This window comes from Grus americana, chromosome 4 (assembly GCF_028858705.1).
Source record: "Grus americana isolate bGruAme1 chromosome 4, bGruAme1.mat, whole genome shotgun sequence".
NCBI lineage: Eukaryota > Metazoa > Chordata > Aves > Gruiformes > Gruidae > Grus > Grus americana.
The window spans coordinates 40,655,572-40,682,350 of record NC_072855.1 but is presented as its reverse complement, the minus strand read 5'-3'; the positions used below and the strand labels follow the sequence as shown (position 1 = coordinate 40,682,350).

The following is a 26,779-nucleotide window of genomic DNA, read 5'->3' as shown; positions in this document are numbered from 1 at the left end:
GTTGCTCCCGGGACCCCTGGGAGTGCTTCTCCCTCTCTGACTCACCCCCCTCTGCCCCCAGGAAGGCTGAAGTGACCCTGGCTGACAGCCTAGCTCCAGTGCAGGCAGGGCAACGCTGCTCGAGCCAGGACATCACCCACTACCTCAATAGCAAATCTTGCAGGAACTCATTTGCCTGTCAACAAAGTTGCAGAGCTTTAGAATTGTCAAAGAAAATTGGTCAATATAGCCACTGGACCTTGGGAAGCTTTATTTTCCCCCTGTAATTTCTTTTTCAGCCTAAAGTACATTCCCTTAAAAGGAAGGGGGAAAATCACTTTGCTTTAAAGTGTAGGGGTATGGTGGGAGGTTGTCCTGGTTTTTTCTCTGTTTAACATGGAGAATGCTAGTGTGTCCATTACACAGCTCCCGCCAAAATTTTCAAAAATCTCAAAATTATCAATGGCCTGTGACCCTTCCTTTTCCTCAGAGGACTGTTGCTTTTCTGACAAGATTATCGTGGTAACCAACGGATCCATTGCTTTCCAGTTTCCATTCCATGCTTGCGTACTAATGACAAATAGGATGTTTTTGAGAGTGTAGTACTAGACCATCTTAATCTGCCCCTCCCATGGGGAGCTTATTAAATCATGTAACTGCTGGCTTTCTGCAAAACTCCAACGTTAATTTAACCAGAAGGTCAAGTTATCTGGGAGTCCGTACATTCTGCAATATGTAAACACTGTTTGGGAAGCCCTGATTTTATATTTTTTTAAATACTTTTTTCCTTTCTTGATAGATGTTGAAAATTCTCTTTTTCTTTTTTTTTTTTTTTTTTGTCCTTGAATACCTGTCTATCAAATCAGCAGCTTCAAATGTCAAGAGGTAACAGTGTCTTCCTCAAACCTTACATCTAGGCTTTCAGGCCTTCTGTCCTCCCATGTTCCAGCTCCTATTTTACATCACGTTCCTCTTTCCCTCATCTCAGTGCCAGCAAGCTAAGCTACTTTTTTCTCAAGCCTGGCCTACTCTGGAGAAAAGTCTTTTTGACATGGGAAGCAAGCTGTACTTTTAACGTATGTTAACTGCTTTTCATAAAACCCAAGAATTGCTGTATCTAGGCTTACCCAGTGAGTTCTCCTTATGGCTTACTACCTCATTTAAAGCACAGAAGTCAGCTGCCACGCCATCAGAAGTCCTGCTCAGGTGAAACATCTTTTTTTCCCAAGCGCTGATGCAGCACTGAAAAGCCTGTACATCCTTGCTCGGACACCTCCAGTGTAGAAGAGGGAGAAAACAGACCCCTTAGAGTTCATATTCTCAGTGCTTTTACACCTCATCTGCTCTTTATAAGGACCACGGGACCCATAGTCTTAGTACCTGTGTCCCAACATGTGTAGGATGGCATTTTAAGAACTAAATATGCGCAATGACTTACATATAGTGTCCTATGCTTTTTTTTGGAATGTGTTTAACTCTGAAGCAGCCTTTAAGATCACCGCTAACCGTCCTTGTTAGTCCATACAGACTCCTCAAAAGCATGCTTTTCCCAGACCCATATCTGTGTCTACAAATGATAGTATTTAAGGTTGAGCAAATAAGCTTTCTGTGTAGCAACTCAATGGCCTGCCTGTATGGGTGATAAAATCTATTTCCTGCTCATCCCCAGTCGCTACAGTTGCCCAAATACAAATGTGGAAATGCATGTATTAGGAGTACTAGCTATTTCTTTGCTAGCTATTTCTTTGCTAGTTGTAACGCATAACCTTAAAAATTCTAAATCCATTGTGCTGTGTGACTGGAGACAAGGCAGTTCAAATGCATATTGATGTATAAATGAGAAAAAAAGCCTCTCCTTGCTGTGCTTCTGCTTTCCTTCCTTCGTCCATGAAAGCATCTTAGGGGATTTGCAGGCCATGTGGTGCTGGTGCTCAGCAGAACATTCCCTGTGGCTCTGGCAGCAGCACGACAGCTCCGTTCAATTTCTAGCAACTGCCAAGGCCACACAGAAACGCTGGAGAACAAAAGCACAGACTTGACTGAAATGTCTGTATTACAAAAAGAAAATTAAAAACAAACCACAACCCCTCTGCAGTTGAAAGGAAGGATAAAAAAAGAAAAGGATGAGCTAACATGTAAGCTGCAACATACCAGAGGAAGAACTCAAGGAAACCTTTCAGGAGCAGAGGGAAGAGGAGAGGAAATAAAGAACGGGGGAGACAGATTCCAGCAGTGAAGGAACTAAATGTAGCTTCAGCTCAAACCTTTTCCAGAAATGCATTGAACACATTTACCGCGTAGTCCAAATGACTGAGAATGGGATGGAGCGATGCCATCGAGACAAAATTATGAAAGCCCTTTAATCCAATAAGCATTCATTGGATGTGGAGTGTATTCACTGTCATTTTACAATTCTGAATCACATAAATATACCCCAATTATTAATGGCAATTGGTAGCTGCTCTGTTTTAATTAGCTCACATCCTGTAAGAACAGAACTGATGTATCATTTAATTTTGAATTAGGCCAGTAATCTTTATTTATGCGATGTAAATTTAAGTGCACTGAGAAGTGATTGAACACTCTCAAAAAATTATACTTGGAGTAAGTATTTCACATGAAACTTTAAAAATATAAAACGAAAATCTATTCCCCTCATTATTCTTTCCTGTCTCTTTTGCTGACTGATATGAAAATGAAGGCAGGGTTGTTGAGAACTAATTACCTTTCACCCCTTTTTTCAGTTAACGTCATTCTTTGTACTGTGGGGCTCAGTGCTGGGTTTCTGCATCTGGTTGTGTGTATGAAATGCTAGGGTTTTACCTCATCTATAGCAATTTTTATTGTATCAAAATAAGAAAAAATACCCTAGAATTGGGCTTGTCCAAGTTTTAAAAGAATACTACTCTGAGCGCCGGTGAAGGCTCAAAGGTTCTTGGAGCCAATCGCTCAAACTGATGCTCCCATCATTTGCCTGATCTGCTTTTTTCTAGGCTAAACAAATGCAGCTCCTAAAACCTTTTCTGAAGGTGACATTTTTTAATTTTTTCCCAGTTCCTGTTGCTTTCCCATCTGTCTGAATGTTCTTTCTTAGAACATGGTGAATAGACTCGATTCCAGTCCTCCAGAATCAGAAAAAGAGCAGACTAGCTCTCCCATGTGTCTTACAAGCATGAGGAATGCCCTTCCTTGGCAATGTTTTGTGCTATGTTGAGTTTTCCATTGGATGTGTGTGAGGTAGAGTGGCGATTTTTATATTTGTCTAATGTAATATAGCAACAATGGTGACTTCTACAATATTTTCCATGGAAAATTACAAATGTCAACTCAACTGTATCTCCATTCAGCATCTAGCTTTTCTGGTTTTTTAAATAAGGATCAAAATAGTGGCCAGAATGTCAAAATACGCACCTGTTTTCTCTATATTATGGGCAGAGAATTTGTGTACATCTCCATGCATGTATGTGCACTTTGATTGCTCAGTTTCCATGTATCTTGTTGACAGGGCAGGTTTTTTTAAGAAATTCCCTTCATTCTGGAGGTGTCTAAAGGATTTTTAAATAGCCCAGCTAAGGTACTCAAGGAGAAACGTATATGTATTTGCAAAATAAAATGGGCATTTTCCTCTTTTTGGTGGCAGTGGGCAACCCACTCCTTTTCAACCCTGTCTTCTAAAAAAAATATGCATGGCAGCAGTGGTACAACTGGTATGAATGATAGTCACAGATTAATTATTACTCAGTTACTTCAGTCTCAAAAATGAGATTTTCCTTTTAAGAGTAAGTTACATTGCAGAGTGTTTGCAGAAGGCACGCAGGCAGCACAAGGAAGGAAGTAAAAAGTCATTCCCACCAATTTTCTGTAACTAATGATCAGTCTCAAGCCCATCAGAGCTAAACTCCTAACCCCCTAATGTTCAAAGCTCTACTCTGCAGCCTGGTTTAATGGGAAGTGTTGCTGCTTGGTTTTGCAGATTCGAAACGTTGCAGCCAACCTCTGTGTGGACAGTAAACACGGAGCCACGGGGACTGAGCTAAGGCTAGACATCTGTGTGAAGGATGGCTCGGAACGGACGTGGTCACACGAACAGGTATTTTAATGACAGAAAGAGAAATGCAGGGTAAAATTGTTGCTTCTCTTTTCCAGTTTCTAAACGTTTCTCTGTCCCATTCTCCATTGCTGTGTCATGAAAACATGTTGATTTTGGTTCACTTACCTGAAAATATTTTAAATATAGTACCTGGGCTTGTAAAGCTCTAGTGGTTGTCTGCTTCTATGATTTCATCTCAATAAGCTCCATAAGCGGTTATATTTTAAATTAATATAAGGTATAAGCGAGATAAATGGGTAGAAGCTAGAAAGAAAGAGTTTCACAAAGACAAGGGATGACAAAGACTCAAAAAAAGCTTTTATCTAGGTTGGTTAGGTAGAAAAATGTTAGCTCTCAGGAGTACGGAGGAAAAGAGCTCTGATTTGTACTCATTGTGGCTGTGAGTGCCTTAGGAAAGGGATCGTGACCCCACAGGCTGTGGGTCTGGCCAACGTGAGCAAAGAGAATCCGGATGAAAAGTGCAACCTAATCATTTATTAGCAATTTTAGTGGATGTGCCTTTCACAGGGCACGGTCCCAGATTAGAAAAATCTCCCAATGCTGAGGAGAAAAATTGACCGGGCAGTTGCACATGGCACTTCGTAAAAGCTTAAAAGCTCAGGAGAGGAGTTCTGAGGTGTATTTGAAGCACTGAGGTCAAGAAATCATTCTCTGAGGATACTGAGAAATGCAGGGGGAGAGGTGCAAGTAAATGAACTGGAGAAGCTGAAGGATGATCACAATTTAGGTAAGTGCCAACATGGGGAAAAGAAAGTTGCTGAAAGAAGGCTTCTTCACACAGCTACCAAAGATATAGTGCAGTGATAGGATGCCAAAACTGGATAAATATAATCCTGTTTTGTTTATGAAAGACATCCAGTAAGTGAAGGAAGTTGTATGGTCCAGACTAGATCATCACAGCAGTCTCTCTGGCTTCAAAATCTGCAAACCTGAAGAGCTCCAAAGCCTCCTTTAGTAGAGAGGGAGTCCTGAGGCTGCCAGAGGTAATGAAAAAGAAAGGAGGGAAGAAAATTGGATGAAAGGGTGAGAGAAGAAAAAATTTAGCAGGGAAAGCAGAAAAAAGGGAGGTTTGCGATACCCTTTGAAGGAGTAAGTTCTTGTGAGGAGGACAGAGGGACGTAGAGGGAGAAGGAGGTTGGGGAGGAATCCGTGTTTCAGTGTATTGCAATGTTTGGGATCAGACTCGATGTAAAGGGCTCATTCTATACTAATGATAAAAGGTGACTTCTTTAAAATAAATAGGGTTAAGCTAGCATGAAAGGAGTTCAACCAGCCAGCTCCTCAGAGCACAGAACCAGAACAAGGAAGCCTCAAGCACGTCCACACCTGACACGCACCCCAGGGCCAGCGTGAATTATTGCCGCCGGGCAGGTAGGGAACAGCGCGTACCTTCTCACCGCAGGAAAGTGTGGAAAACATTGCCAGGGAACATCGCTCCCACCAGAGCGGTGCGGTTGCATTGGGAAAGGTCTGCCAAAACCCGAGCCGAGCCATTTCACCCAGTTTGCTGACCGGTTCAGTGATTTCTCAGGGCTGAGGGGAGGGGCGGGGGGGATGCGCCTTGCCGGGCGTTCCTCCTGCAAGGCGGCCGCTTGGCAGCAGAGGGCAGCTCCGGACAAGCGGAATGCAAATAGACCCAAAGGCAGCTTAATGAATTAGCAGCTATTCCACTATTTAACCCTCAAAACAATCCGTTTTCTTTTGTTTCGATTCGTTTGTTCGGGCTTTTTGTGTTTTGGTTTTTTTTTTTCTTTTTTTTTTTTTTCCCCCAGGAGGGAGCACTGCATTTAAAGGTTGTTCTTCCCACTCGTAAGAACTCAGTTACCAATAGTTTATCCATCTGTAAAACTATAATTTATTTATCGATATAAATAATATATAAAAATATAATAGAACTTATTATACTAAATTAATAAATGTAATTTCACTTTCTCCTAGAAAGGAACTTTATTTTCTAAAGAAAATAGAAGATTTAGAAGAAAGATGATTTTGTATCTTACCTTACCAGATAAAGGATGTGGCATAACAGCTACTACTGTATTGCTGGGCAACTTTTTATAGGCATAATTTTAGTAGTGGTAATATCCTATTGGTTTCTGGATTAGTTCAGAAAGAAAGAGAAATGAATTTTACTCAAGTATTCAGACTCCTGGTATGAGACACATTCATCTGGCTGATAGATTTCAAGGGTGAGTTTGTACCAGGTGCAGATTTTAAATATACCAGTTGAGAAAGAACGGAAAGAATTACAGAATCTTATAAACTAAAAGATGAAGCAAACGAGAAGGGGTGTGATCTTCCACTTGCACCACAGTAAGCTATGAAGAATAACTTTGTTAAAGAGTGCTTAGGAACAACTGCTGAACACCTGACCAACCCTCAGAGAGCTCCTCTTTATTGCTTATATCTTCTTGAGTTTGTTGCCTACATGATTTCTGCATATGCCAGTAGAAACTAGCAGTATCGAGCATTTTATTACCATATTTCAAATAGCATAGATCAACACTGAGCCAGTCTTGTAACTTCTGGTATAAAATTACAGGGAGTTCAGTGCCAAAATATAGTAGCTTGATGTGATCAGTGCAGCAGGTGTCAGTGCTGATGCTTGATAGAGACATGATCCTTGTACCACTTGATTTGTGTCCCGTTACCAGGGCAGGAATTAAAAGCTGACAGTCTCAGCAGCCCTTTAGCAGCCCCCAGGACAAGGAGGAGACCTTCCACCCCAGGGCCAGACAAGCCCCGGCAAGCAAACAGCAGACAAAAGGTTCACGGGGCACTTGCAGGCTTTCTGGTGAACAGGAGAAGGGTGGGAAGCGTGTCGCTGTGGTTGCCGGAGACTTCCCCAGAATTGAAAAACAGAGCGGAAGAAAAGGGGCAGGAGGATGGCACGCCACGGTGTTCTTCCACCTCTGTCTTCCCAGAGCTAACTTCTGGCTTCAGGGGAAACCGGGGCTCTGCTGGGCTGACAACCAGCAGCAGAGGAAAATGACAGGCATCACTCTCTCTTCTCAAGTTCCCCAGCCTGGCCAAGGAGTAGGTGGACAGGCATCATCTCTAAGATGGCCCAGCAAGTAGCCATGCAGCCTGCCCAGCTCTTTCTTCTCTACTTGGAGGTACAGTTCAAGTCAGAGCCCAGCTCTGAAACATGGCGTTTCATCTTTGTGCGGGGCACATGTTGTCTGCTCAAGTCTAACGCCATAGTCAAAGCAACGCCAGTGGACGGACCCCAGCCAGGCAGCGAGTAACTGAACAATGTTGACAGGCTGGAAAGCACTAATAGTATCAAAAGGGCTTTTGTCCTGTAGATGGTCCCAAGCCAATGGCTGTATCAGGCAATCATTTTTCAGGCCCTATGCCAATTATAAATGAAGCTGGACAGCTATAGTTTCCCCAGTTACTGCATGGCAGGGCCAGGCTGCATGAAAAGCTAAACCATGAGGGCTGAGGGATTTCTTGGTTGCAAATGCAGAGGGATGGGGCCATGATTTATAGGCTCTGTGGTATGAGAGAAGGTGGAGGAGGAGACAGCATCCGCTGAGCCAGGGCAGAGGGTTTCTTGGGTCCAGCAGTGAGCAGCAGCCCTGCAGACTGCAGGTAAAGAGCCAGCCTGCTGTTCGTTAATAATGTGTCTGGAAATTTAGGTGCATCCTTGTTTCAAATCAACAAGCAGACAGGAATGAATGAAGGGTACAAAGCTTCGGTCAAAGGAACAACAAAATCCAAAGTGACAGGTGGCGGGAAAGTGGAGCATTATGTACTCAGGACTTCAGCTAATAATATGTAGCATTGTTGCACATTATGCAGAGAAAAGATAATTTTTATATCAGCCAGTTGTAGTGTTAACTAGAGAGAATTTGCTGGATAACGGAGGATAGCATAGAATGATGAGATTGGAAGGACCATAGGCTTTCAAATTTTATCTGTGAGTACAAGATTTTAATATAGAGAAGTATAACCTTTTTTCTGATCAATTTTTTTCTCTTCTTCCTAGTCCTAAAACTGCGTTTCTATCCCAACAAGGTTGATTTTTTAATAGTGTCACTAGGGAGAAGACATACTTGTTGATTTAAAAATGAAACTGGAGGCTAAGAAAGAGGAAGAAGAATCTGTGCTAGGCTAAACATTGAGATCTCATATTACACAGATCCCAGTTTTCAGTGGAAGGAAATAAAAACCCCCTGTCTGTTACCATGTCTTGACTTTCAAACAGCACACAGCCCTGGTTGTCTTCAGAAACCACACAGGAGTGGAAAGGGCAAAGGGATACCCCGGATCAGTATGATGTGATTTAAAAGCTAGCTTGAGCTCTTTCAGGTGTACCGATGCATTCAGTGGGGTAGTAGTCCTCGGGCCAAGGTCCAAAGAGCAGCTGGAATTGGCCTCTCAGCTCACCAGTCATGCACAGACTGAGAAATTTGGAGAGGCACCCACTGGAAAAGATGAGGAAGGTCTTGCAAGAGGATCTCTCCCTTGTAGTAGTCATGAGAGTGAGAATATCGCAGAACCACTGTTCCACACCATTCCTCTAGGTATTTGTTATTCATCACTTTGAACTCTATGTTTATTACGTGGCTGTGGGAAGGTAAAGGGTAAGAGAAAGAAAATGGCTTTTGTTGGTTTTTCCTTAAAGGAAAATTATCTCAGGCTCCTCTTTTTCTAAAGAAACAGCAGCATAGCTTTTTTCTCTACCGAATCTTACTTTTGTCTTTGCTTGTGAAATGATAAGTTATCTTTGTAGAGAGTCCACAATGCCACTTGCAGGAAACATGAAGAAAAGTGGAAAAAGACTTAACCTTTTGAAAAGCAGAAATTGCTTTGAAATGGAAGTTAAAGCTGTCCACTGCATTTTACCCAAGATAAATGTAAAATGCACTCCGGGAGAAAAAAGAAATAGGCAGGACACAGGGACAGCTTAAGAAAATGTGGTCTAGAAAACCTGTAATACAAAAGTAAATAGGAAGAAACAGCAGGTAACAGGGAGAACAAGGGCTTTACAATAAGACACACAACAAAAAACCGCAAATATTCAAATATATGCTTGTATTTTGTGCCTGCAAGCCAAGGGAAACTGTAGTGCCTCTCAAATGTGGCATTTGGAGGATTGAAGATGCAGCATTTTTACAAGATGTATCTTTTAGGAAGACCACGGAAAGAAGATGGCTATCACAATGAAAGGGTTAAAACCCGGGACTCACAACAGCAGTGTTCAGGATCAGACCCACATGACATTGAGCTTGGTTTGGATTTTTAGATACTGATTCTATCAGGGAATGCACGCATTGCAGGGAGCAGGGTGCTAGATAAGGACCAAAGGACCCTGAGATGAGGTACCTGCAGAGCTGGAGGCGTTCTGAGCACAGTATGGGGAGCTGCTCCTCCAGGGAACGAGCCTGAGTGCAGTTCCACATGAACCATCGCAGCTAAACAGTTCCCACTAGCAAAGTTTGCTCATTTAGAGAGCTTCACTTTCTCAATGTTACGTTTCGGTTTATACTATGGAAAATCAAAAGCCATGCAGAAAGCCGAAGAATAGCACTGGCACCAAAAAAAAAAGGAAAAAAAAAAACCCTCACAGCTCTCAGCAGAGTTTTCTGGTAGCAATTTACAACCTGCAGCCTGTTTTCTGCAAGGATTAGTCCATGAGAAAGGAAAATGCATTCTGCATCTTTAAATTTGCTGCTGTCAGAGCTGTCACCTTCATCTGATGATTGAAAGACTGCAGTGTCACAGCATCATCTCAGACAGCTGGTGTCTGATTGAGAAGGATTCCTCTATTAACTGTGAGCCTCCATGATTCCTCTCAGGCAGTGAGAAGAAGGGCTTTAACAAGCTGCCTGTAGCTCACAGGGTTTGCAGCAGAAAGATGAAGATCATTTAATGTGTGTTGTTTCAGGGGAAAAAGACAGTCAAGAGAGGGTATGCTAACAGTGTCCCACATAAACTGAAGGAAACCGTTCATTAAACATGGGAAAGATGCTGTGGTGGGAAGATCTCTCTAGGTTGCGTCTTCAGACCCAAATGAGAGCTAGAGAAAAGTCACTAGCAGAGGCTTTCTGAGTCCCAGGTAGCTGTAGCCCTAACGCATACGAGTGCTTCTTTAAAGGCTTTAGTACAGCGTATCCCCTCTACTCTCCACAGAACTGTGTCACCAGAGATTTTTTTCCTTCCCTGCCATAGGGACTGTGCCTTCCTGGGGTATATTCCACGTCACCAACGATGTACTATAATTAAGGCAATTGTCATCACTTAAATGTACACAGGCAGGATCTCGTTTAAACAGCAGCTGGGATGTGCGGAGTAGGGAAACATACATTAAGCTTTGTGTGCGGTTTTAAATGTTTTTTGGCTAGTAATATATCATTGCACTGCCTGATTGTTTTTCTAGCTCTTCACCTTTGGTTGGAGAGAAGACATCCGCCCTGGGGAGCCACTTCACACCAGAAAGTTCTGCTTCGACGCCATTTCGCACAGCAGCCCCGTCACGCTGTATGACTGTCACGGGATGAAGGGCAACCAGCACTGGAGCTATAGGAAGGTTGGAGTCACTCTGGGGCATCTCAGAGGTTCAGACTGTCTTGAGCCTATATTCAGTTCAGCACAGGCTTGTGTTCTCCCATCAGAGATGTTTTGTTTTAAAATCCACCCTGTCTTATTCCAATTTAATTTTGTGGGAATCTCTTTAGAGTATGTTCTTTTTGAGCGTTCAGCTATTTAGGTCAAATTTAAATGAAAATGGATCTGATCCAGCTCAGAGGATGTCTGTGTTGGATCTGTTCCTTGAAAGGTGTTTTACCATTCTGGCACTTCAAGATGCTTGTGTCATTTTAACAGAGGCACTGTTGGAAATATTTTTATCCAATGTGACAGCACCAAGAAATGCTGCTCATGAGTTAAATATTATTATTTTACTACATTTTAAATATTACAAGTGGCAGAAAAATCTGCCTAGAAAAAAAAACCCCAGCATTAAAACCACTGTCCTGTAAGCCCAAAGAAGGCAGGAGTTTTAGTTTTTTATAAACTAAAGATAAGCAGCTTAGACACTACTTTGATCTGCTCAGTTTCAGCCCATTTTTATAAATCACTGGAAACAGGAGGTCAAGCTAGAAACTGTCAGAGCCTCATTTAGGGCAAAAAAGTCCTGGTAATGCTAACTGAGTTGTTGTTAGGTTTTTTTAAATGGTTAATCAGCAAGTTTCCTTGATTAAACATTTCACTAATTAACTCTGTATTCCATGCAGGATAAGGACATACATGTCTCTGAGGATTCCTCTCACACATCCTTTACTTTTCTGTGACCCCTGTGCCTTGCCCACCACCTTGCTTAAGCTGAGGCCAAAGCACCAGGAACTGGACTTTGCCAGATAAACCTCAATACTGCCTTCTAGTTTGAAATTATATGTAGTAGAAAACTAATTCAGAACCATTAAAAATAGGTTCGCCCCAACCCTTTTTCTGAGTGCCTACTTAATTAGCCTGTGCCTTTTTACCCCATCTATGTTGCAATTTGAGATCCACCACAAGATTTTCCAGAAGTGTAATTCCTTTGAAACTGAGGTATTACCCATAATAAAGTTAGGACATATGGGCCAGATATTTTGAAGATATAAATTGTCATGGCTGTGTTGCTGCATATCTGGCTTTATAATGCCATAATAATACCTTCTTGCTTCAAAACCCTTCCAATTTATCTTTTTGCCTACCCAAGCTGCAAGAAAGAAGCTTTCATACCTTTAGCACTTCATTGGTGCTTAATGTAGTCAGTTCATAAGACAAAATGCAGGTCTGGAGCTGCCCTCTATAAGGCTCATCACCTTTGATGTGGACAGAATACAGCAGATAACTAAAAAAAATGACATTTGAAAAAAAATACACAGTGTGAGTTCTATTAAATCCTCTGCACAGCTTCATTTTTCATTTCCAGAAGGCTGACAGGGCTCATATAAAAATTCTTAGTGCAAGGCAGGCATTTCCATCTCGGCAAGAAACACCACAAAATTTTGTTGTGATGGAAGTACTGACACAGTCTTAACTGTAATACCAACCTGACAGCAAGCTGATTAGTTTGCATAAACCTTCAAATTAGGAAACTGCATTGGAATAATAGAATTATGTACACATGGTTTTCTGTAGGTTTAATTTTAGTTTGGCTACACATAAAGTAGTTTATTATTATTTCCCATAGTCTATGTTCTCAGATGGAGGGCAGATTTACATTAGAGCTATACCAACAAAATCTTAATAATATAACCCTTATCTAGTTTTGAGAGCATCTTGGCAATAGGATTTATAGTGTTTCCCAAAAAGAAATAAACTGTACAAGCAAAAGGATGTTTATATGAGTTTAACTGCATCTGTACTAGAGCCCTTTACCTAAAGGATGATATGCAGCTAAAATTGCACCCTAAATAAATAAGAGTAGTAGGCTGGTTAAGCAAAAAAATTTCTCCTTTTAAAAGAAAAGAGCAGGTCAGCAACTCTGTTCTGTTCTCTGCACCACCTAAGGTGCTGTAGCTTCCTGATGGTCACATATCCATCCTGCCAATAATTCTTCCCATGTTTTAGGAAAAATGACCTTGTTTGTCAGTATATTATAAGACGCTTAATATGAATGGTTTTTACCATGCTGTCATACTGTTCCTATAAAACAGAAGATAAGAGGGTTTTATTCTTTTAAGGGTGAGCCTCTTCTCATGATCATATGCATCCTCAAGCCACTAGTAGGAAGAATTTAGGGCTGTGAAGTGATTACAGAGTGCTGCAAATACAGTTTGAAGCCAGGCACTGTTTTAAGATTTTGCATTCTTATAGCATAGAAACCCTAACAACTTGTATGTGGATACTGGCAAATAAAAACAGCTTAAATATTTTAGTGGCAAGTAGAATATGTTAATATTTTACTTTGGGTAAGCAGTGCTCTTCTGAAAAAATTTCCAGCTTATCCCATTACCTGCACTTTGTTTCTCATTGGAGTGCAGTCTCAGAGCGTGCAAACTGGATTCTTTTCAGATGAATGAAACCAAAACTACCACTAATAAACATATGTCAAAAAACTATTCTTATTCCCATACTGCTACATGTTAAAGTACATCTGAGCAACTACTCAAAAGTCTAGTAAGTCTGTGATATTAAATAATCAATTTTTTTAGGACCAGTCCAAACCAGCCAAGTATATCTTTAAGAAATCACTGTAAGAAGTGATGGAGTAGAATGAATCCAAGTAATACAATTAACACTACTGTGGGTTGGAAATAGAATAAAGTGAGTTTAATATTGGGGAAAAAACAATATTGACACAATAATGGGGCTATGACATCAATGACTGGATCACTGTGAGAAATTAGATAAATGTAAATAATCTGAAATTATTAGAGATTCTGGAGAACAGTGGCTTCCCAAGCTAAAGCCATTTCCTTGACTCTCAGATTCTTAAGCATGCCAGAAGCAAAAATCAACAGTGCCTACAAATTTCCGTTCCTCCCAGTGAAGGAATACACCTCTGGTTTTCAATGTAGCATCATTCTAGGTTAATAGGTAATACATTGGTTTTGATAAAGTATGATTCAGTTTATGTGCTCTGGTCCCATTAGTGCTAATTGTAGGGTGGAAGTATCCAAGAGGGGTCTGATTTAGTAGGTCTTTAAAAAGAAACAATTGTGCAATTTCATTATAGGATAATTCTACCCTGAGCCTAGTGATCGTGATAGATGCTAGGCTGACAATGTCAAAAACCATGCCCAGAACAGTATGGTTTGCTCATACTCTCTTCACAGTTTCAGGGACAAACTGTAAGAGTAAGTTCACGCTTCATGCAGTAGGTACATAGATTATTTCCTCAGACAACCAAAGACATGTCATTGTGATAGTGGCTTTTATCGTATGGACATCTGTCCTGCTGAAACTGCGCTGGGGCTACCAACTAATTTCAGATAAACTACTGCAGCCACCAGCTGATAATGACTTCCAGTTGCTGTCGACCTTGGCCATAGTTATAGCAGTGACCTAGAAGAAATGAAAGGCTCTGTGTCTCATTACCACCCCCCTGAACTGTCGAGGCCCATTATCTTACGGAGAAGTTTCTCCTTCTGCAACTAATCTTCAGACTTGCCTTCATGCAGAAGAAAGAAAAAAAAAAAAAAAAAAGAAGTTGCTTTGCTCTTTTGAGATGTTAGAAAAGTCTCCACAGGAGCTCTTGTAGCTTTTTAATATTGGTGTAAAGAGGAATTTATATATTTCTCTTGGAAAGTTCTTTTCAGGGATGCACGCAACTGTTACCCCTTAAAGTCCTGAGCCTGTTTCCACTGAAATCTGTGAGAGCAGCAGGCTTTGACCTTAGGTCAGCGTAAGCTTGAGATGATAAATTAATAGGCCTTTATAAATGGCTAAGTCAGCCAGAAGTTTTTCCAGAGTGGTAACTGTGTCCTGTTCTTAAAAGATGCTCTTCTCTCCTAATAACCAGACTTTCTAAAAGAAAGCACTGACAATGCTTCACTCAAAAATTGCATCCCCCAGATATTTCTGTGAGAAGAAAGACCGTGAGCTCTCTTCAGAAAGGCTGGAGTGTTTTTCATAGCATGCTTTTTGTACTGAAGCCGTTTCCTTTCTTCTTGTACCAGCTATCCTATTAAAGCTTCTAGTATTCCAGCTTTGGCTTCCTAATAGCTTGGTTGACCCTCATGCCCAGCTATGGCGCAAGGAAAACCAGATGCCACCTTCCTCCGGGGCCTCGCAGGAGGCAGGGCGGCCATGGCACAGTCACCGTGTCCTGATTTCGGGCCAGTGCCACTCCATCGCTCTCTCACAGAAGGACAGGAGGAACCGGCAAGGTGCAAATGGGTGTCTGCACCACCCCGTAGGATGGTTGGGAGTTCTTGCAGGCCCACCTCCTAGTAAGGACACTACAGCCCTTTGTGCACAGTACGGTTAGCCCCTTCTTGCAAGATGAAGTATCCTACCTGCTCACCTCGTAGAGCAAAAAGGAGCAGGACCCATTTGGCTGATTCCTGTCGACTTTGATGGCATCCCTCAGAATTACGGTCTTGTGTGTGTGTGTGTTTACCCACTCTTTTGGGGGAAGGGCAGACACTGGAGGTGAAAACCAGTGTTTGTGAAAAGCAGGTGTAACACCACTGCCCTCAGCCAGAGCACAAGAGGCTTTTGACTTTGCTGTCTTGCAAGTGTTAATATAAAAAAAGGGCATTGTACTTTAATAGTGTTTCACATCCCCCCAAAACCAATACCTTTCCTCTTAACTAAATTAAAAAAACCCCTTTCTTTTTAAAAAGTGTTTTTAAATAGCTACTATTTCTTGTTGACTTACTGAGTTATATTTGGTTTTGTCTTCATGCTTCTGTTTTGAATGTGGGGTATTTTTAGTTAAAGAGAAGTTTCTGTATGGTTGTTGCTGAGCACCCAGAGCACTTTTCTGAGTTTTTAACCAATTGCAATTTGACAAGTAGGTTCTTTATTTTTTCCCCTCTCACAAACTGGGCAAGCAGGCACACTCTGGAGTAGTATTAAAATACTGGCAGGGCAAGTTTGGCACAGAGGGGAAAGGCTTGGATGTGATTTACCAAGAGTAATCTGAAATTTATTTCAACAGATACAGTAAATGTATAGTCCCTGGAAACTTTCAAACCGTCTAATCACTCCCACATCTGTCTCTCTCAAACACTTGCGTACATGAACTAAATTTGTTGAAACTACCCAACCCATAATACCATTTGCCCATCTGGGTAGTTTCTGCTTTACCAAAGATTCACAGTGAGGTTACAATTTGCTCCAGTTCTGTAAAGTAAAACTTAATCATCATAAATATCCATTTTAAAGCAACTTAATCCATGCTTATCCTCCCAAAATCTCCATTGGAAGCTAAAACAGTGTTTGGATTTCCTTCTTATTAGGAGAGAGAGCATATTTCAGTGGCTGGTCTTATTGAGGCCATAGGCAAAGTCTGCATTTCATGGGGTGAGAACTGAGATCATCAGTCCTGGGTCGGTCTGTCCATCACACCAGTTAATAACATCTTCCTCAAGTTTAAGAGTATCCATTTTCCAGACAGATTGTTACAGACCGTCCTACCAGAAGCACAGTGGAAACTGTGAAAACAAATTAAAAAAAAACAAAAACAAAAAACCCCCCACATTTAAAACATTTTTGGGGTCCAGGCAAGTACATGATATGCAAAGATTATTAAAAGACATTCTGTTTTTTTCGTTATATTATGTGGTTGTTAGTTAAAGACTGGAAGATGTCTCCTCATTCTTTCTTGAATCCCCAATTTCATGAAGGATAATAACCCAAGGGAAAAAAAACGCTCCATTCTCTACAGCTTCCTAATAGTAGTTGTGGTCATTACACCAGGTTAGTGCACGGAGAACACAAAATCATTTCAGACAGTGCTGTGTCAATCCATGTTCTGTAAAATGAGAACCCTTCCAATGACTTGACATTTGCTACTTAATTCTATTTTTTTTTTTTTTTTATTCCTGTAGGACAAAACTTTGTTCCATCCGGTAAGCAGCAGCTGCATAGATTGCAACCCAGCCGAGAAGAAGATTTTCATGAACAGATGTGATCCTTTATCTGAAACTCAGCAGTGGATTTTTGAACATATTAATATGACTGTTTTAGAAAAATTTAACAGCAAGGCCAGTTCCTAGAAAGACAGGGAAAAAAAAAATGAACACACCCAATTACATACAGACTGCAGACTACATTTTTGCCAGCATCTGGGTCGAAGGAGTCAGGAATTAAATTTCCTAGATCCAGGAAATCTGTTCTGAGGATTAAGAAAATGCCACAGCAAGAGCCAGCAGGCTGCCCTTGTGGATGTACAGTATCTGAAGAACTTGGCCAAGAGCCTCACCGGATGCTGCTGAGAACTTCAGGCTGAAAATTCCCTTGCTGGTCGAGGGAAAAACTTTGTTTAAAAACTGTTTAAAAGTACTCCAAGTTAATAAAGTAAAACAAAACTCTAGAGTTTCTCAGGTCAAATCCTGCTGTAGTGAGTAGCTCAGAACAGATGCTATAGTTTGGGATGGGTATATGGTGTGCATGACAGCTACAGGAACCTGAAGAAATCCCAGGTTTTAGAACTAAACATGCTGGTAGAAGAATAATGATGTCCCAGCACTCCCTAGACAAGATATATGCTCTGTTGACATTCTCTTAATAAAAGGTTGGGTTAAGCAGGTTTAACCCTCAGTACTGCTGCAATTAATTTTAAATACCTCCCTTTTACATTCCATTCATTACCAAAATAGGAATGGTAGAAATCTTAGGGTCTAGAATTACACTGTAGTGAAGCATGAAATAAACGATAAGGTTTTGCCCTCACATGTTCCCCCTTCTGGAAAAAAAAAAGTAAAGCAATCAAATTTCTATACATGATATATTTAGCAATTGTGATTCAAATCCCATTGTCACACAAGGTGAGATACTTTTTTTTTAGTGACAAATATAACAGCAGCAGCCGCAGCATAATGGAAGGCTTGTGGACTAGCTATCTTTGCTAGAGGTAGAATCCTTACCAAAGTATAAATTAAATTGAAATTAGGCTCGAAAAAAAAAATCAGGAGAGTAGGAAATAATTGCATACTGCATGCTGAACTAGGTTAGTCAAATTAACGTTGGTATGCTGCCATCACCTAAAAGTGTGCTGACTCCCTGCAGTGCAGCTTAAAAGATTTTTTAGTGCTCTTGATGGATAGGAGTGGAGAGAAAAATTGACCTGAAACTAGCTGGGTGGTTTCAGAGTTTTTGAAATCCATGATGGAAATCACATGAGCTTACCAGAGTTAGTAAGTGAATGGTAGTGTAGATCTCACAACGGAGGAAACAAGAAGTGCAAGTTAAACGTTACAATAATTTGGTGCTTTAGGCACAGGCACAATTCAGATTAAGACAGACTTCTGTCACGCTGATGATCATTATGGCCCGTGGTGTCCCTCCAACCTGTCAAGCTCTTGGCGTGAAAGGATTCTAGAACTTGTTTGGGGGAGCTATGGTTCTTCTCAGCAGAAATCAGTTAATACTGATGTGTGGAACCTAATTGATAAGTCTGGGAGTTTTCAAGGTTAGAGCAAGTATAAATTTATATCAAGTAAGCAAGTACATGGCCTGCTTTTACTTGAAAGGTGAATTTACAGATGAAAGCACTATAAATGCAGATAGATCACATCCTCTAAGAGGTGGTTGTGACAGTGCTTTCAGGTTCCAAAAATATCATATGTAATTAAGTTGCTTATTCTGATTGCTGGAGAGGTGGCTGACTAACCAAAATACTGATGTGCAATCTACCCTGTTTCAGAGAGTAGGGTGACTGTGTTTTCTTTCTTGCTCCTGAAGCTGTGTTTATGCACAAAGAACATTGATTGCATCCAGAGGATGGTTCTAGCACCAATAACCATATGCTATTTTATGGTAGCACCTTGTAGTTGTAGATTAAGGCCCAAAATTATAGGTCATAGGAACTTTTTAGGAGGGGAGTGAGATCCTGTAGCACTCAGGATGCATGCACTTGGAAAATTGTGAAATGCATCCATACGTTGAGCAATTGCTGCAAGTTAGTGAAGAGATCTTTCAAATAATCTGAAAGAAATGTGTCTATAGAGTTAGACTTCCTGTTTTATGATTTTAAAATAAGTAAACTTGTTTAGGTATTGTTTAAATTTAATTTGAAGATATGGTGCAGTCAGGAACAGAAGCAGTAAGGCTACTGTATGAGGATGCTTCAGATTTATTTAGCTATCAGTACACAGAACCAGACTAGGCACTGCAGACTGTCAGCCTCCCCAGGTGCAGTGCTCGTAGCATCATTTATTTGCAGCCTGAACATGAGGGAAGAGGGTTTGGAAAAAGAAGAAAATGGCTGCCTAAAATGTAAATGCAGCCCTCAAGCTGCTGATTCTACCTGGCCCCAAACTGTCAAAGTCCTGGAAGCAACACCGTATGCCCAAAATAGAGGCAAAGGAGAATTGCTAAACCAGCTAAGCACTTTATGTTATGCACAGATTGGTAGGGTTATATCATTCAGTGTCTGACTGCATCTCGGTGCTCTGATTTGGATATGCCTAATGGGAACTAAGCTGCTGTTGGGGCAAAGAACTTCTGTGCCTTTTACAACCCTCATCGAGTGATATTGCAGCCTGCACGGCCAAAGGAAACCTTCCCCTTACTCATAGCTGGACACTAATTGTAAGCTGTAGCAGTCCTTGTCAGAAAACAATCCACATAACTAATATTCAGATGTTCTGGGGGAAAAAAATATCTACATAATGTGTTCATGTTTTATAGGCAAAATATAAGAAAAATATATTGGAGTTTGTTGTGGGTCAACAGTGAGCAACTGTTGATCAATCTGGAAATATAAAGGTTAAATGAAGATCCAGATCTTGAGGAAAGTTTAATAAGAACTTCCCACAGTGCAGCATAGAATATATATATACGTATGTCTATGTGACCAGTAGAAAGAGGTAGATAGAGGAGAGAGGTTTGTTTTCACTTCAGGGGCTGATCTTTCAAATATTTTGTATAACCAGAACTGCACAGAAAAAAAATCATAGGATGTATTAGACTAGTAGTGAAGACAGTTATCTCACTGTTTTCAGCTTAAGCAAATTACTCTTTTTTTTAAAAACTGAGACAAAAAAAAGTCTAGCATGCAGCTTCACCACAGACAACTGTAATCCTCCTACTATGGGTAGAAGGTGGCCCTTGGGACAGAGCGCTTCAGAGCTGTGCTCCTGTAACGTTTGGGATGATGGATTCGCAAAATGGTTGTGACACGCTAAGCACAGGGCTCCTTCAACAGAAAGTTCTATTAATAATAAATGATCATCTCTACCTCTAAATTAAATTCTGTCTTGGGTGTTCTCCAAAGCTTTCCACTGATAACAGTATTTCATGACTAATTTAACATTCAGAATTTCTTTAAGTCTTCCTACAACCATATCTTTCCCACCCAACAGACATCTGAACAACTTGATAGGATGGACAGATATATCTTCTTGTCATATTTCACCAGGAGCATTTAGCTTTAATATGCATTTCTTCAAAAGACTATGAAGTTTCTTCACAGATTCTTTTTTTTTTTTTTTTTTAAATACCAGATAGTTCTGAACATATCTTGAAACTAGTGCACAGGTAGCATTAACTGATGTGGGCTGATCATTGTAGCGGAGCTATACTAATCTGCCCCAACTGATGACTTGCTTCAGTTTGTTCAATTAATTATTTTATGGCTGAGAGGGCTTTAATCAACATGCCTGAAAAGAAGATCTTGGTAACTTAAGAGTTCATCAGCACTTACCCTCAACTTTTTCCATTTAAGGTTATATCTGACTCTTTTTTTGTGGCCAGCAAACTACTGCCATAGGAGAGAGCAGCAGGAAAACTGGAATAAACACCAAGTGCAACTAAAATGCTAAAATCGTATGTGTTTCCCTGCATATATTCCGATGTCTCCACTAAAGAGAAGCCTTGGGGGAGAGGGCTTAAAGGAGAGAGGAGGAGCTGGAAACAAAGCAGTTCATGTGTCAGAGAGCAACCTTGTTGCAGAGGCATGACAAGACTTCATTTTTCATTGGGCACGGTTTTTATTTCAGAAAAATGAGGTTGCTTTAGAACAAATATTTCTGCAACAGTATGGATATTGTAGTGATGTAATGCATACTTCCTGGGTGTTATCAGTTTATGAATAAATGGTCTGTAGCCGCTGAGCTAGGTCTTCCTCATGATAAAGATAGACTAAGCTTGAAAGGAAGCTGACAAGCACTTAACAACCTTTGATTACTGGCAATTTACCAGGCATCAATGTCTCCATGACCTCAGTGAATTCGGATGCCACAGAAATCATAGAAGAAATGTATATAAATAGCTTAACCAAATTGATTTGATGGGGTGCACTTCTATCAGATGTCACCTTTGTTAAAAAAAAAAAAAGTTACCATAATCAGAATTCATTTGCATTTTTACTGACAACTTCTGCCAGGGAGTGAGTGAGTGGGACCCTTTTAACCTACCCAGACAGATTGAGGATGGAGCATTTTAGGAAGGCAGTATTGGAAGGCTTTCATCCATTCTTTGTTTAAAGAGCATCAATCTTTAATGCTGTTAGCCCAGCATTTTTCAAGAGAACACAAGATGCACATTAAAAAAAGAATATGATGATGGGTTTATTTTCTTTTTTAATCCATCAAGGTTGTTAGGGAAACAATTTCAAAACCCTGGAAAATGAAAAAAAAAGCTGATCAGAAGTAGCTTTTTTTATAGCTGGTATATAATGTCCATGAATTAATTTGTTAAACTCCCTTCAAATCTGGTCCATATATCCTCACAGAAAGAGCACAAGGGTCCAACAGTGCTTTTACGTAATATTTTGAGGATCTTGCCCTGTCTAAAAGAAAGTTTTGAAAGACCTTTAAAAAATTATCAGGTATAAAAGGTAACCAAAAAAAGGAAAAATAGCTGGCTATTATGTCTAGTGTACTAAGAGATTTTGCTCAACTTCTTGTTCTAAAATAGTATCCGTTGACTGGAAAATTTTAGATGAATAAGTAATATAGTTTAGTAAATCTTTAGTCTGTAGTGCTGTCTATTTAAGATTTTTACTCTTAAAAAAAATCAAATTCATATAGTTAGTTGCTGACAGGGTTTTTTTAACTACATGTAATAGATAGATCTGTCCTGAGGTCTCCCATAACCTCGTATTTCCTTGTTATAATTCTGAATGCATTGGACAGAAGAAAAATCTAAGCGGGGGGGGGGGGGGGAACAACCCAAACCTCTAAAAACTATCTAAGAAACCTGTGCAAAAACAAACAATGAGAAAGTTTAGGTAGACATGATCCGAAAAATGCATCACATTTCCAAAGCTTCAGCAGCACTCTTAAAATACATTTGCTCTGTATGGTGGCTTTATATTCTTTCAGTGCACCATTAATATCAGTGGTACTACTCCTGAGGCAGGACTTCTGAAAATGATGCGCTATCATTTGGCACAGTAGATGGGCAGCATAGTGCTAGAGAAAAAAAAATCACTTTCTAGGAAGAGTTCCTGAAAAAAATGCATTCAAACATTGCAGTCTGGTATGCCTTAAGAGTCTTAGCTATTTATAAGGTTCCCATTATCTTAGGTTTTTTATCTTTTTTTACAGGACCTCATAGTGTGGTAGGTGCTTCAATGGCCCTTATGAAAACAAGGCAGACAACAGGGGAACAAAGAGGACGTGGGTTAAAACAATAAGAATTTGTGGTTACCTAAAGGCGTTATGCGTGTGAGCAGGTTAATTATACAGAAAGAGAAATCTCCTCCTTTGGTGTGGGCACTGTGGTAGATGCCGAGCTCCGGGGAATATTTGAATGAGAAGGAGCCATGTAAAGTGGGTCAGCAGGAAAGCCTGTACACAGCAGAAGATGCAGAAAAAGTCACGATGACCCATTTTTTGAGAAGCAGGTGAACAGGGCGTTGAGATAGATACGACAGACAGTGCAAGGGATGTGAGGGAAGCTGCAATGAGGAAGTCGGGTAAGTGGTACTATCTAAAAGACATTAAGACATAGGAAAGGAAAACTTGGTCCTCATTAACCTTAGCCCTCATTAACCTTGGCAGTATCCCTAATGCTTTGTCAAAGTATTAGTTGATTTAATTATGTTAATCCTTCATCTCTCCCAGTTAAATGACTCAAGCTGGAAGGAGTTACAGCCCAAGCAAATTTCTGTTGATCGGCTTGGAGCATCTAATTGGCACAAAACACCGCTAGGCACAGTTTAGTCAAAACCCCCGACTGGCACCAGAACTAAAACAATATTATCAGCCTGAAAGATCTGTAGGCCCCTCACACCCCTCTGTGAAAAAAGATTTCACTTGCCTGAAGGAGTGATTGATGGTAATGATCCTAGATTAAGAAGATCAGGAGTCATGAGCTTGCCCGGAGGTGAAAGGCCAAACGGTGAGATTAGGAGATGGCAGTTTAATTGAGAAAGGAAGGAGGAAATAGGTGGTAAAAGGGAAGAAGCATCGGGTTTATTTCTGGATATGAAGGAAGCATGACCTACAAAGGTCAGCCACTGATAATTTTGGATACTTCTTCATACCAGGGTTTGCATGTTTATTTCCATCACAAATACTGAGGAACTGAGAGGCAATTGGTTCCACCCCCTCCTGCAAAGGACTTCAATTTAGAATAAGGAGAACTGCATAATCCGCAATGTATTGATCGTGAAATACATGAGCACAACTAGAGCAAAGCTTTGCTGGCCACCAAGCCAGCGCTGAGTTTTTCACCAAAGGTACGTATACGCGCTCCTGAGGATACTTTGTGGATAGTGTGTAGAAGCAGAACGTTATGATCGCTGTTTTACCTCAGATTAATATTTCTCTGCATCTCAGGTTTTTGTGAAAGAGGAAAAGTGTTTAGCTAAATTTTCGAGGAAGCGTCAACCCAGATCAGTACAAAGTAGCCCTGCCTACTCCCTATGTGGATCAAGACAACATGTGTTTCTCTTAAGACATCACATACAGCTCTTAAAAAAAAAAGAACAGTGTGGCTCTGCCTTCATGACTCTTGCAGCGTTCAACTCTTTTTATCCATTTCAGTTATTTTCTTTATTCTTTTTCTGATTTGGTGTTTCTTTCCTTCTGCTGGCTCTCCATTTGCAGGATTCTGCCAGTATGCTCGTCCTCTTTCTTCTCTCCTTTCTGGTTTGTGCCAAGAGGTGTTTCTGCTGTTGCAGATCCCTTCCTCAAGATAAGAGTGGCTAAATCTGCTTTGATCTTGACTTGGCAGAGCCACAAGCCCTCTGCCTCAGGTACTTCGCTTGCTGCAGCTTGTGCGAGCAGAGGGAGGTGGGGAGGAAAAGGCACCTGAGGAGAAGGCAGAGGTTCTGTCCCTATGGGTCAGCCTCACTACAGATTTTGTCCATATAACAGATGTAGCACAGAGAGACAAACATCTTTGAAGCAGAAAATTGCACTGGTGATCTACTTTCTCACCCATCTTCAAAATTCAGTGCTACCCAGAGAGGGGAATATGTAAGGACAGAAGCATGTTATTCTGTTGATATACTTCTTATATGTTTAGAAGCAGCTGAACTTAACCTTGGCAAGCAGGTTTTAACTTGTGATTATCTTTGTTGAGCTAACATAGATGCAAGAAACTGAGTTAGAATTATATTCAAATGTGGTTTGTATAAGCCACCAAGGGGTTATAACAACTTGAACTGAAGGCATTATTTCAAATCTGAAATGGATGTGTGATCTCCAGTGAATGAATGATACACGCTAGTGTCTAGTCAAGCTGCAGAGAGTCAGAGGGGCTTTTTTTACAAAACCCCAAAAAGAGAGAGATTGTCCAATATGCAGCAGCTTTTGCTTTCAGCTGTACAGGGCTCCAGTTTATTCCCCAATATGTCAGCAAAGCTAATCTATATAAAAAGATGTCCCCATGATTCTCATTATCAAAGCAGCATTTGCAGAGATGGCAGTAAAACATCACCTTTTCTTTCCTATTAGCAGAGAACCCTTTCATTTGTTTTCTATTTGTTTTTATACACCTCTGGAATCATTTATTTGTAACCAGAACACGTGGATAGAAGCTGTACCCTGACCCTTCACTGAACGAGTTCCGTGGAGATGAGAGTACCAGTGTGCAGGCTGTACAAACGCACTGTTAAAAGGATTGTCAGCCAAGCAAGAGGGATTTCATATAGAAGAAAAATAAGCCCCCCTAAAGTTTGTTTTCCTTTATTCCTGTCATACCAGCCTCCAACTTGCAGCTACTGCTCTACATCTAAACCTATCATGGTAATCTACACCTGGAAGGATAACGATGGTTCATCAGGGCTCTGCTGCCGGTTTTCCATACGAGTCTGCACCGTGGCTATATAAACCTGATCTTTGGGGTTGGCAGTCTTTTTTTCATGGTTGCTGTCCCTGCAAGGGGCACATTCCTTCTGACTCTGGCCTGACCTGTAGTTTTCCACTTCAGACTCTGTTGGCTGAAGTAGCTCGGTATTGACCAGCTCTTCAGATGATCTGGTCCATCGCACATCTCGTAACGCTTCACAGCAGTCCAGCCCACATAAACACACACACGGTTTACCAAGCATTAGGCAGCAAAATAGAAATTTGTGGTCCCTTCTGAGCCTCTGAGATGCTTCTATTTATCAACTAGCCTTTCTGATGGTCAGAGTGTTTTCCAGGCATCTCTGTGAATAAACACCCTTTCCTGCAGGTATCCTGCAAAATATCCATTTCTCTCATTTTTCTGAGAGTCTGGAATTACAGCCTTCACTTGCTGTTAAACAACATTCAGGACAAAACATTCCTTGGCAATTCAACTATTATAAAATATTTTTAAAGGGCCAAGAAGAGCTGGAGACAACTTTGTGTAATCCCTATCCAATATGCTTGTAGGCAAGGCAGCCAGTGATGAGCTGGGCTTACAGGCAGCTAGTAGAGCTCCATCAACAAGACCGAGTTGTCTAATTTTCTGGGAATCAAGGTGAAATTATTTGTTTATTGTAATTTAGGAAATACAGCTCTCTGAAAAAATGGGGAAAATATTTTCAGGTGTGTGCATTTGAAGTATTATACAATAGACTACAATTACTAATATATACATTATAATAAGGAAAACATACACTTCTGTGCTGACTAGTCTGAGATAGTTGGCTTAGATGTTATTAAACAACAGCTGTAGAAGCTTTGACCAACTTACTGGTGCATTAAAATAATGTTTTCAAGACATGCTTAAAGGATTTACAGAGAGCACATGCCTGTAAATTACTAGACTGTAATTAAGAAGCTGAACTATGGAATAAAAATTGTACACCTGTCCTATTTTATATTTGGATGTATTATGTGACAGAATACAAAGTAAAAGATTGCTGAAGTACAGTTTAAAAAAAAAATTAATTACAATGATCTGAATTAATAAATACCTCTCAGAAGCTACAGCATTAATGTTTCAATTTGTTCTACACATACTGCTGGTAAAATAACCTGCTACGTCGAGCGGGTGAAGGACCAGACAAGCCCAACCAGCTGCAGGGCTGCCCAGGGCCGTACAGCTGCTTGCTGTTCCCACAGCCCCCGGCCACACCGGCTGCGTAATACCAACAGAAAGAGAAACCAAAGTCATCTTCTCCAACGAAGAGCAGTGTTAGCTCTGGCAATATCAGAGCTCATATCTTGAATGGCCACTTAAATAAGAGGCAAACACAGAAGTGAGTACAAAACAGTCGTACACACATAATAGTCCTCAAGTGACACGTAAGGAAGCATAGGAAAAGTCAGTGAGGACTTGATTCTAGTAAAAAGTCATCTATGTAGAGATTTATTTATCCCCCTTCCACACCAAAAAAACCCCCTCAAACCCACACAAGAAATTCTTAGTTCTTCTTCTATTTACAACTGATAAGATATAAAATACATCATCTTCCTAAGCAGGATTAGCTTACTGAAAGTGGGTACCTGCACTGCAGATGTTTAGGAGTCATACAGGGGAACAGCAAGAGTCAATCAATCATCTTTAAAGGCCAGGGATGGAAGAGTTGCTTATTACCTATTTTTTTTATTTCTCTGTAAAGGAATTATTTCTTTTTTTTTTTTAATTTGCATCTCTTTAAGCCCTATAACTGAATTTTATGCATACCCATAAACTTCAGTTCTTCAGTGCCAT

At 40.6% G+C, this 26,779-nt stretch overlaps 1 protein-coding gene across 2 annotated transcripts in view; it reads left to right on the top strand.

Annotated features, from left to right (window-relative positions):
• The window catches only part of GALNTL6 (polypeptide N-acetylgalactosaminyltransferase like 6), a 490,185-nt gene extending 464,145 nt beyond the window's left edge, over positions 1–26,040 (top strand). The window contains exons 10-12 of one of the 2 annotated variants that reach the window (XM_054825417.1): positions 3,953–4,069; positions 10,479–10,628; positions 16,588–26,040. In XM_054825417.1, the coding sequence (XP_054681392.1) occupies positions 3,953–4,069; positions 10,479–10,628; positions 16,588–16,755 (435 nt within the window). In that variant the 3' untranslated portion in view covers positions 16,756–26,040. Of the gene's footprint in view, positions 1–3,952; positions 4,070–10,478; positions 10,657–16,587 lie in introns of both variants that reach the window. The other variant, XM_054825418.1, reaches the window with a different exon arrangement.
• Positions 26,041–26,779: the final 739 nt, after the last annotated feature.